This window comes from Boleophthalmus pectinirostris, unplaced genomic scaffold (genome assembly GCF_026225935.1).
Source record: "Boleophthalmus pectinirostris isolate CB_2022bp ecotype Guang Dong unplaced genomic scaffold, ASM2622593v1 HiC_scaffold_7, whole genome shotgun sequence".
Lineage (NCBI taxonomy): Eukaryota > Metazoa > Chordata > Actinopteri > Gobiiformes > Gobiidae > Boleophthalmus > Boleophthalmus pectinirostris.
Window position 1 is genome coordinate 24,085,776 of NW_026571473.1, and position 12,955 is coordinate 24,098,730.

Genomic DNA, 12,955 nt, shown 5'->3' on the forward strand with positions numbered 1-12,955 from the left:
TATTGTCTGGTTTCTGTCCAAGTGTAGATGGCATGCATGTTTTGGTGTTGGGGTTTTGTGGTTTGTAATCTTCTACTCAACTGTCTTCCAAACTTTAGAAATCAATATTCAGATTATTATTCAAACCAAGGCCAAACAAGACTAAACAAAATCTAAACCTTTACTACCATATTATATTCTTACCTCATTTGAGAACATTTGCCCTACAAATTAATTTTATTGTATAGTAATTATAAAGAAGATGTTACAAAGGATTGGATTATTTCTTTAAAGAAGTTAAATATGACTAGTTATTAAACCATGGGGTACATGGGGTAAACAGCAGGTACACAAGTCAAGTATTAGGAAAACTATTAGTCGAAAATAAGATAACACATGTACTGGATTGCTTCATGTGTCAAGCTTAATACAATACAGAATAAACAAACACACATTTGATGATTGGTCAGGCCTTCAACATTTCAGGCCTTTGACTCATGCTTACATAATTGAATTCTTTCTTGTGCCCAGTGGAGGGCTCGAGACAGTAACTTGGCTGTAGTTCTGAAACAGGAAGGAACCTCTCAATCCTGGAAAGCTCACTGTCACTGGAAAATGTGTAAACAACTGAAAAATAAGATACACACAAACACATGTTCGTTCTTAAAGGGACAGTGCAGAATTGAAGAGGTTCTATGATATCCTTAGGTAGGCTGCATAATCTCATTGAGTTGATAGTATCAAAGAAGTGTATGTAACGTATGGCCAATGTCAAAATATATCTCAAACATCAGTTCACATTTTGCCAGTTGTTTGATTTGATAAAAGGAAAAGTCTTGCAAATTATAAGGCCAGTAAATATGCAACTATTACAAAGGAAATATAATCTATTGCAGTGTCCATACATGTTAGTAGCTTTTACTTTTAACTGTTTTGAAGTGATAATATATTTTATTTATACTACAAAATGGCTTCTGATTTCTTCTCCAAATTGGGAGTGTGGAAACTATCTAACAAAGTGGCTATTTGTTATTTTACTGACCTCATTTTTTATCTCGAAACTCTGAAACACTGAATAAATTGGTTAAAAATGTAATAGTCTAACCCTACACTTAAGAATCAGCTCAAATTAAGCTATAACACAACACATTTTAACCAGACAAAATCACACGGGAGTTGTAAAGAAAAAGGCAAATATTTAAGTTGAGTGTTTGATGTATTTTACTTGAGCGTCATATAAAAAGCACAGACATTGTACAGTAAGTAAACACTGAACCAGCACATGTCCACTGGTCTTCTTTCATTTACACCTTCACTCAAATATTATAGACAGAGGCCAAAAACGTCCTGAAAAAACACACACTTTTTACTTTCTTTTTTCTTAATCGCCCTGTACAGTATCCACTCAATTTGTATAAATAAAACATGTACGAAGAATAAATTACTACTGTGGGAACCAAGTGTGTGATGTCAAATGCATTGCAGACATGAGTGAAGTATCAAGAGTGAAACTTGATAAATATTTTCATTTTGAGTAACTTTTTAGTGTCTCTGATTTCTCTCATTTTAAATCGAATTCTGAAAAGGTTGAGACACAAGTTTTACATACTTAAAAAGGAATGTATGTATATAAATAATAATGGTATGTTAAAAATAAATACATTTAGTTGTGACTTTTACTAAACAAGAGATTTGAGGAAAAATGTAGTTTATAATTTCTGCATTTTGTAGATTGTAATTTTCACAGTGTCCCAACATATTCAATAATGCGTGTCACAATTCATTCTATTCAATCACAGAAGAGGGAAAAGAGAGTTAACCCTGTAGCTTTTTCCAAACTAAACTATGACAAAGTGCACTCAAAGAGGATAAATAAACATTCACATCTGGGATCTTCGTGGGACACTTAAATACTTCACAAAAACAATGAAATGACGTCACGTTTCACACCAAATCTTCTTCTGGGACTTTTACTAACAGACTAATCACACACTCAATAAATACGCCTCAGTCCAGCCAAAACATCTGAGGTACTGCAGTTCACTGTGTTCTTCAAAATGTACACAACTCCTACAGACTCAGGGCACATGTCAATAAATCAGAATACGGCTCAAGTCTGTTTAGTATTTATGTTGTTTGTGTGGAAAGGGTGATTCATCTTATAGACACAGACTTCTTTATTATTACCTTTTGTCACTGTGGTGTTAAGTAGGTTATATTTAGTATTTAATTGAGTGCAATGGTGATTTCTTCTATTTTTTTCACCATGAATCTAACACTTGGGTTGCCAGATCTGAAGACTAAAACCAGATGGATATAAATAAAACATTTTTGACAAGGAGAAAGCGTATCAGGCTGAATATCACAAACACTTTACTGGTGGTCACACGATTATGCCTGATTGATGAAAGCATTGTATTCACCCTTTAATTTAACCACTAACATAGATGGAATTTCCACAGTATTCTGACTTATTGAAGTGTGCCTGTTCATCTTATCACAGTTTTACGTCAAGGGAAACAGCAGTTTTCTTGTCATATACAACCAAAGCACTTCACTGCCAACCTGAATGTATGTGTGACCTAAAGCTGTCACCAGTATCCATCTGTGGTAATCCTCATCTAACTTAGCATGTCTTCATCATGCTAAACCCAGAGAGGAAAACAATGTAACAGTCTGCTCCTCTGCTTGCTCACTAAGGCCCTGTGACAGAGCAGATGGGTCAGCCTTCAGTGCACTCAGAAAGTGGAAATAAACTATGGACCGAAATGGAAAAGTGGAACCGGCCTTTCTCTTAAATTACAAACGTCCTTAAACATTAGTGACTGAGCCAAAGCCACCAGAGCACACTGAGCTGCCAAACACAAAACAGTCCCGCACTTGTTTTAGTTTAACACTGTTGTAGTGCATTAGGTCCAGAGGAAAAGCACTTTGCTGTGATTTTGACACTGTCAGACATTCACCAGCCCCAGATGTGATGAGGCTTTGACATGCAAGTTCAATTTGTGGACATCTCGCATGTGTTTTATGTTACGCCCTCCAGGGGGGGCTCTCTCACTTCCGGGGCAACAGAGCGGCCAGGCGCTGCTTCTTAATGGGAAGGAAATGTATCTCCTGTGAGCTGACCTTCTTCAGTTTGATGGCTCTGTTTTTGGACACTTTCTTCAGAGGGTCATTGGGGTCTCGCTGCTCCCCCTGAGGCACAGGCTGCACCCCGTAGAGCTGCTGCAGCGACGTGCCCTGGGCCGCGTCCCGTTTGATGGAAAAGTTCTTTGTGGAGACTCCTGAAAGGCCTTTAATCTTCCCACACAAGATGGCAGGGATGGCGTCCTTCACAGAAACTATGACCTTGGCTGTCTGAGAGGCACTGACAATCTCAAGGTTTCCTGTCCCACTGAGAGAGGGGTCCTGTCCCAGGGAGCTGCACCCCGGGGTGCTGTCCACCACCCACTTGTGCTGGCGGCTAAACTCTACTGAGGCCAGGCTGCCCAAGAGCTTAGAGTCCAAACTCTGAGTGCACCCCACAGCCACAGAGGAGCACTTCTCTGGAGCCTTGGCCCTGCCCCCGGGCACAGAAAGATCCAGCACATTGTCCTGCTGCACTACACTGGGGAACTCCTGTTTGGGCTGAATGGGACATGTCTTTACAGAGAGGTCCAACACCTGTGTCTCTTCAGGAGGAGAGGGATCAGACACAGTGTGAGAAGGGAGGGCGGTGGGACAGTGTCCTGAGGACACAGGGACAGAGGTAGTGTCCTGTAAACAGGTCTGAGTGCTTTGGCTCACAGTGCAAACAGATTTGGGAAGGTTCCCCTTGGAGTCCTCAGAGGGGATAGGAACAGGGATGGGCAAGGGGACAGGCAGGGGGACAGGCAAAGGGATGATGACCGGATATGGGACCAGGAGTGTAGCTGGAGGGACCAGAGGGGCAAGAGGGGAAGAGTATGGAGGAGTCAGAGGAGGAGCAGAGAAGAAGGGAGAGCCTGGAGATGGACACCCGGATGCCCCGGATTGAGAGGGGAACAGGTCCTGTAGGATGGCAGCGAAGGCAGGGTTCTGGAGCAGAGACAAGAGGTTGGTGTCCGGAGTCTGACCTGGAGCTTTCTGTTCCGCACCTGGTGACAGGGCGAAGGGGAGGGCACCCTGACATAAGATACTGCTCTGGAGGGGCAGGGGGGCACAGTTTGGGCTCTGAGGGATCACAGAAGAGCCCATGTGCTGCAGCACCTGCTGCTCCAGGACCAGGGGTAGAGACATGGGACTCTGGCTGGTGATGAGGTAAGGGGCGGCCCCCATCTGCCCCAGCTGAGGCCCTCCATTCATCTGCAGGTGTATGGGCAGCATCAGAGGACTGTCTCCTAAACACACTGGGTGTAGCACTGTGGTAGCCACTTTGAGGGCCACTCCTCCAGGGCCGTCAGCGCTGGGACTCCCCCCCGAGGGAGCCTCAGGCAGTTGAGAGATCCCTGTCTTCAGCTCGGATACTGCTTCTTCACAGGCTTCAGGAGCTGCACTATCTGTTTTAACAGCAGTCTGTTCCTGTTCTCCATCAGTGCTGCCCCCTATCTGTGACTGGGCCATGTTTCCTGCGGCTCTGTCACTGGCCTCCATCGTCTGCCCCTGTGTGACCTCTGTGTAATTTAGGGACGTCCCGTAGTCATCACTGCTCTGCTCCACCCTGCACACAGACAATATAACTGTTTAAATATGACACTCGACAATCAATCTAACGTCAAAAAGCCATGCAAAGACATGTTCCTGACTGATTTACAAGAAAGTGGAGTTGGATTTGTGCATGTGATGGCTTATTCTGAGATTTCACTAAAATGTGCTTTTATTGTTCTTCTGTTTTTTCCTCCTGATTGCAGACAAATGCTTTGATCACAGGCCCCTCCCCTGTGTGCATCTCTGGTAAAGAGCCAGTGAAGAAGTTGGACTGATTAGCCCTGTGCAGCAAGGGGGAGGAGGGGAGTGTTTGCCAAAACATGGGACACATGCTCTCATATCTGTTCATCTGTGTGACCTTCATGCTCTTTGTGCGTCTGCTTGACAACATGCACACTGTCTGTTCTGATAGAGAGTCCCTAGAGAGATGGGGTACAACACTTCAGAATAAACAAGGTCAATTATTCACAGCAATGCATGTTTACTACATTCTACTACTATTACTAAGTCTTGAATTAATAATGTAAGCACAGAAATACTACTCTTTTGGATTAAAACAGCAGCCACTACAATACTTCATGTATTAGTTTAGCGAACCTTGTCTAGATCTTCTCTCAAATGTTAATGCTCATATTGGTGGAAAAGGTTTCAAAGGTAGTCTTGGACTCTGGTCTCTGGACATTTTTGATTATATTGGCTTAAATTATTACATGTACACTATATTGTGCCAGCGTATATTCTTCAGTATTTCTCTCTGTGACACTTCATACTGATGCTAGCTAGAGGATACAGTTGGGGCTAACCCTCAATCTAAACATAACATTAAAGTCTCTGGGATCTTTTAAGTGCAAAACCCAATTAAAGCCACACATGCATTTCCAATTTGGGAGCGGCAGGCGTGACACTTTGGGCTTCTTCATGTGGTGTTGGGTTCCCTGGGCCCTGTGTACCCCCGGGCTGCCTCCATAATGCACCTCCTCCCATAGAGATGACACTGTAATAGGTCTCTGATGGATTACATGGAGAGAAGCCAGACCATCGGACAAGAAGTTTGTCGCTAAGTTAGTTCAAACTAGCTCCTCTCTCCAGGTAATAGGAATAAGATGAATGGAATAGAGCTCAAAATGAAATAAAAGTACCTGATAAAAAGTACCAAGTATGCAATCATAATGCCAGGGCTGGAAAAGGAGAAGGAACTGATTGAGGACTTTTCAGCCTATCCCTGGCGGTCGACTGTCTACTACTACTATAATTATTTTCTTGTAGTGCTGCAGCTACTGTATTATTTAAAGTACCCCACTAGTACTAAACAGCTACCAATTACACTAACAGCAGGCACTACTCTTATGGGTACTTATGTTTATAAAAGTAGTACAGCCCCACAGCATTAAACCCCTTATTGCTCCTACTAATATGCCACATATCTGCAATAACTATTGCTACAAGCACAACTATATCACCAGTGATCCAACTCCACAGTGCACTTTGCCATATTAAAACTGTATTCATCCCGCATGGTACCAATAAAACTCTTGTGTGTGTCTATAGCAGGAGGGGGGTGAGCTGTATGGAATGGGGCACAGAGAGTGTCAGACTGAGTGATAGCCCTATGTACATGATGCACTGCCACGTTAAATGGAGCAGACACACATCTTTACGCTCATAAAAGATCATCTGGAAGGCCTAGAAAAGTCCATGCTTTACGCAAATGTCAAGTTCTTCATTCAATATGCAGAGAAAACATGGTTCTATAATAATAACAATAAAGTTATTCAGCTGTCTTAGCATACAAATTATTTGCACACATACATTTGTGCGCACAAAAAGACAATATGTATGATTTATTCTTTACTGATGCTAAGAAAACTCCTTAAAATTTGAACCAAAGCATAGCTCTTCAATAATAGTTTTAATATTGATTACTGGGTCAGTAAACATACTTTTGAACTTTTGGAGAACACTATAATAGCCTTGAATGACTCCTAGAAATGTTAAAATCTTCATTATAACTTTGTGTCTCTAAAATGCTACAAATCCTTCCTGATCTTTTGCGGTTTTCTTCCATTCCAGGAAGTCTGAGACAAGACATTTCCTGCTTGATAACGGTCATGAGGTCTGTGACTCAATAAAGAGGTCTTTCTTGGTCCAGCAGTTTCCCCTATCACTATCACAGTTCAGCCCAAAGTGACCACAGGGACAGAATATACAGCTCTCTCTATTCAACCTACTTAAGACCAGTGTAGCTGTGCTGCTGAAAATTTGGTGTGGTGAAGTCCTTGTTTAATTAATTGTTTATTAAATTATTTTGTTTATTAAACAGCTTTGTTTACTGTTGTGCTGTATCACAAAAGATGGGTTGCCTCTCCACAGATCTGGCTTGTAACTTGGTCTGGTTTAGTCTCTGTGATAATAAAAAATCTAATACCATATTGTGAAGCATTCCAGACAAAGCAAAAACATTTCCCTGGAGAAAAGCATTTGACAGAAAACCACTAGAAGAGTTAGAAGAGTTACACAATGCAGCTTTAACTAACAGACTAAACATGGGGAACTGGGCTCATTTAGCATACTGAAGATGGCACTTGAAAAATACATTGTAGAGTGCAGTATGTGAGCTCACATGATAGATATTGTGAGGACTGATGAAGAGGGGAAAGTGTGGCATAGATTGAGGCCTTAGATCAGGTGACTAGACGCTAAGCTCTAATCACAACCAGGATGACTCTCACTCAAATCATGTGAATCCACTGTCAAGCTCAACACACAAAGTCAACAAGGAAGTTTTACTTAGACTTAGGATTTCAAATAGTGATAGAAAGTAGTCGTTGTAGTAATGTAGTAGTATTAGCAGTAGTATTCGAACCATCGCTACACCTCATTAACAAAAAAAATAATGACAGAATGAGTTGCATTACTTCACTGCAAAAAAGCTTGGCCAAAATTTAAGAAATAAACACTTAAATCTATCAGAAAATGACTTAAACGTAGTGAAATTATCTATCCATGCCTCTAGACTCGAATTAAGCAGTCTCAGAACTATTAAGTAGAATCTGAAAACAAAAAGAATAACCTGATATAAGTTTTAATGTCTCGGCCAGATCAGAGAAATCTGCAGTGTACAGAAAACTAGAACGGCTAGTACTGGATTCTAATAGCAGTAGTAAACTATATTTAGTAAACTATATTTAGTTCCATCCAGAGTAACTTGAATAGTTTTGTACTTGAAATGCCCATCTCCACATCCCCAACTGATAGTGACCTTTTCTGTTTATCAATGACTCGCTCCATCTTGTCTTGTTTTTACAGACACAGAAGGACAAAGACAAGCCGTATCTGATCAGTTTTCCATGGGACAAATCTCTCTTATAGTTGTGATTTCACTTAGTTTAGCCTGGGTTTACTTCTGGTTCAGTCTTTCTTCCTAACTTATTATACTTACAAACTAGTTTTTCCCTGCTTCACTGTTAGTTGGATCCCATGGTTGTGTCCTTCTTCCTTGTTTACTACTGCTCTACTAATTCTGATTTAGTTGAGATTTTTGACACATTTTTGTAAAAAATAATGAATTTGTTCTGAAAAAAGAGCAGAGACGTCAATCCCTTAATGCCTATAGGTTGAACAATAATCTCTAAATCTCTTTGAAGATTATAGCCTTTGAAAAACTTGGTTGGAAATAGAGGCAGATTTTTGTGGTTTTCTTGAAATGTGAAGTCATGTTAAAAGCATGCAACGCCAAACAAACCTGCTCATTATGAACAGCTATTTAGCTATTCATGCAAGATAAAATAAAAAATAACAATGGTTGAATTGAAGGAGTAATGGTTGAATTAAATCATTCATTCAACCATTACTACTGCTATTTCTAAACCAATACTACTGTTTCTATGACTACAATTAAAACTACATCAACTACTGATGATGTTGTGGTTAAGGCCTCGTTTAACACACTGAATTACTTCTACCACAACCACAGCTATCAACACTGCTATGCTATTATCACCACCAATTCTCATTTTGCAACCAAGATAAACAAAATATTCTTATGCAATTAGATATTTGTTTTTTATGTAAAAGTTACATTTGTTTATTAAGAAAATCTGCCTCCGTTGTAGCAGTATATAGTTACCTCTACCACTGCCAGCATCATCTGTAAGAGCTTTGTGTACACCATCCAGTAACGGCTAATTAAGTAAATAGTCATGAAGAGCCTGAACAGAAAGAGCCAGCCCTAGTCCCTCCCCTGTCCTTTTCTGTAATCACTTCCACATTTCTCTTTTCCTCGCCTTCAGATGCAGAGTTAAGAGTGAAAACAACCGCACCACAAACAGCTGAGTGAGTTACAGCACTAGATTGTTGGCTGAAAAATTCAAGACCTTATGAATCTCTTAAAGTGTTCAATACGACTTGATGAAACATATTCCTTTTTAATAATGTGTATTTTTGTTGTCTTGGCAAATTACAGCTGCATAGGTTTGTTTGGAATATTCAGGTCTAATATAAAAGCCCCACCCAGAAGTACTGCACACACTTATCATCGGCAATAAAACTCAGATCACAAATAAGTACTCCTGTAGAAAATGTGGATAAATGGGGTGAATAAGCTAACACAAAGGAAAAAAATAAATATATACTGCCAATTAGGGCAACAGTGATTTGCTGTGGTTAACAAAAAAAAAAAAGGAAAAAGAAAAAAAGGATATAATTTGAGTATATGTTTTATCACCCTATGAATCTTTTTGTATCCTGGCTATTTAAAACATTTTAAGGCCTACTTTTTAATGTGTCTAGCTGCAATCAAAGTTCAAATTCTTGATATAATCTTGATACATTTAGACTTTAATCAGTGCATCATTAAGCTGTTGTACTGTTATGTCGAAATAAATATGATAACTTGTGATTTTTCTTCCAGGAGGACAAAGCAGATTGAATCCTATAGGAGCAGGTCTTGTAATCAAAAGGTCAGCGGCCTCCCCACCCCTGCACTGCTGTCGCTCCGATAGCCAATTACATCTCATTACAGACGCACTGGCTCATCAGTGCACTGGACGTCCTGACAGAGGGGCACAAGCTGCTCCCACATCAAGAGCCCAAATCAAGGCTTTATTCAACCAGCTGTCCCCCGCACGCTCTGCTCACTGCCACAGGGGGAGGCACATGTGATGAATAATTCACATTTAGGGTCAATACAATTAGAATAATGACTGGTTTAAGCAGAATAGGCAAAATGATGCATAACTGCTGTAATTTCAGGTTTTCACTTTGTCACATAAAGATGTTCCTAATGTTCAGCTTAAACATACTTGAATTGGATTGTATAAAGATTGGTCTATTCATGGGTTTCAGCTGATGCAACATTTTAAAGACTTTTCACATTCAAAAGATAAGAAATTTTTGTGATAATCGCTATGGCAATTATTTCTAATCATTCTGAAGCTCATAGACAGAGAAAGATCAAGTCACAAGTAGATATCAACCCTATTTTAGTGCATTCATCTTGTCATTAATTAATTACATACAAGGAACTTGCTAATTCTTGTACTTTCAATCTCTAGGTTATTGATACCTTTTTTCAACTCAGATTAAAATAATTTATAAAAGATGAGCAATCTCCCATGTCTAGGCCAGGGTCTTTATCTTATAATGCATTCGAATAGGCTATATAATAGCAGCATATCTACTGCTATGGTCTTGCTTCATATTTATAAATAAAATAGCTAATACATACCCTAAGAGTATTTTTAAATCGATTACATACTGCTGCCATCTCGTCTATAAGAGTACACGTAGCCCACATTGAGAAAGCTGCGCATACATTGTCATGGCTGTAGTTCGGTCCCCAGTGCGGTTCACTTGAGGTGATACCGCTGCCTCCTCTCGCTTCTTTTACCAGTGACATTTGTCTTTCCCGATGAATCCCCGTAGATACACAGACAGACAGGCAGACCACAGCAGTGCGCGTAGGGAGCCAGTGTCTGTGTAGTGTCGGGTTCGCCATGAAAAGACACGGGGAGGCTGAGGCGAGCGCTCGGTGCCATTACGCACAGCCTCCTAGCATCTCTCCAGCCAACATAAACAGGCCTGCAGTTTGGCTGCCAAATAAATGTGAACCCAAGCTAACTATTGTGTATTATTAGCCTAAATAATGATCTATTTGTGCCGTATGTGCCCTGTCAGACGGTGCGTGCCACTGGCAAGCAGCACCGCGGATCAAGCTAGCTGTTTATTACAGCCACCAATGTGATGTCCAAACAGAAACATTGATTAGTTTTACAGCGCTTAATGCTAATAGCTAGCACTATTAAACACATTCCACGTGTGAGCAGTTAAATATGCTAGATTGTAAAAAGAGATTGGTTTACCTCCTTTAATCTCTTCCTTTAATCAAACAGAATGAGTATTTCGCTACAAATACGAACGATTACTTACCTCAGGAGTAGACAGGCACATGAGCCGCCTTTGAAGGCAATGTTGTTTATGAATGAAAGCCCCGGTGCGTTTTAATACATGGATGTGGCTGTAATTTCTATGCTTATTGCGGTTCCGTCGCGGCGACTCCAGACTGTGGCTGCGCACGCATCTTCACAGCCCTCCTCCTCCTCCTCCTCCTCCTCCTCCTCCATCATCACAGGGACATCAGAGACAGATTGGCGCGTTGACGCAATAAGGGAGATAAAATTGGCTCATATAATTGAATTTACATGCGAAATCTTGTTATTTTAAAACGCAGACTTTGAAACATGTCCTTTCGCAATTAAAAAACAAATAGGCCTTTATGGCAATTATTCTATAGGCCATGTCTTGGCCTATGTGAAAAATACTCTTCTTTGTTGAGCTATTTAGGCCTACGATCAGTCAGTAGCTTATCATGGGACCATACAAACCAGTGCGTTAGTCCCAGCATTGTATTAAAAATATATATAAATAGTGTGCACTGGCGTCAGTTCGAGAAATAACAAAAATACAGTGCCTAATAATCTGTGTTTAAATGAATTTCAATATGAATACATTAATAAATGAAATTTTCTACTGCTGAGATAGAAGTCTTGTCTTCCTCTTGGGGGTCTAACTGATTAATTTGACCATGACGCTGTTGCCCGGCCTATGTAGTAGATGTAAGATATATTGTGAGCTGGGGGCGTGAGTGGAGTGGGACAGTCCCGTTTGAGGACGGTCCCTTGGGTCCCTGTATCAGCCCCCACCAGCCTCGGGCCCTGCCTCCGGCTCCTGCCTCTTATTATTGCCCCTCTGGGAGGATGTGCAATGCTTTATAATGAGGACCACAGTACTCTCATGTGGCCTAGTGAGGGCGCTGCTGCCTCTGTGGTCTTGTTCCTCCCCCATCGCCCACTATTAGTCACAGGTGCAGTTCAAAGTTTATTCTTCACATATAACACACAGTGCGTATTGAAAACAGTGACTTGTCATTGACAGAAATGGTTTGCACGTGTTGTCTTCTCCTCTGTCATTCCTGATTCATTCACTTTGAATCAGCTCCAGACTTATCCACAAACATGCATGCAGCGCAGAGAGATGTGTCACACTGCATTACTCAGATACCTTATGCTTATTGGCTCATTATGAAACCTTACTTTTAAAACTTTTTTAGATTAGATACTGCAGGTTTGAATTAATGAATGAATGAAAAGAGAAAGAGAGAAAACAAGAGCTACAAAACATCGTATTTGTTCAATTCAGTTAGTGTATTGTATTTGTTTATTCAAAGCAATGTCATGTGTCTTATCCAAATCTGCCTATTTTATGACTTTAGCCCTTCTGTTTCAAAGTGAAAAGACAAGGACAGAACGTTCCTCTGAAAGTCCAGTGATGTTATCTAGAGCAACTCAACCAGACTTCACACAACCCATCCCAAACTAACACAAACTATAAAGGTGTGTTTCCACTGGCAAAAGGAAAAATTACATTTTGCAGCATATATAGCATGTTTATCCCAATATAAATCCAATCACTGTAAACTCTATGCTGAATGCTTACAGGAAACAAAGACCCACAATTCAAATGTACAAATTTGCATACAATTTCCCACCGAAAACTCACCCAATTTGAGCTCGAGAACGCCCTCTAGTGTTCAAAAGCAATACTGACAAATAAAACAATCTATGAGCCCCAAGTATTCATATATCAGTTTAAACCAAAGAGACAAAAGAAGCCAAATGTTGCATTAAAAACTCATTAAAACTGTTCATAAATTTTTGTAAAGTGTGTCTTGTGTAAATAGCTTTGTTTTTTATTGCCAAATAAGATGCACAAATCTTAATGAATTAAAAAGGAAGAAATACACATTCAAACAAAG

General features: G+C 40.3%; 1 protein-coding gene across 1 annotated transcript; it reads right to left on the reverse strand.

Moving 5' to 3' along the window:
* Positions 1-1,182: 1,182 nt before the first annotated feature.
* zmp:0000001174 (retinoic acid-induced protein 2) lies at positions 1,183-11,220 on the reverse strand. The gene is made up of 2 exons (XM_055164717.1): positions 11,071-11,220; positions 1,183-4,657 (listed from the first exon to the last, which is right to left on the reverse strand). Exon 2 carries the CDS (start codon positions 4,588-4,590, stop codon positions 3,034-3,036), a length of 1,557 nt encoding a protein of 518 aa, XP_055020692.1. The 5' UTR covers positions 4,591-4,657; positions 11,071-11,220; the 3' UTR covers positions 1,183-3,033.
* Positions 11,221-12,955: the final 1,735 nt, after the last annotated feature.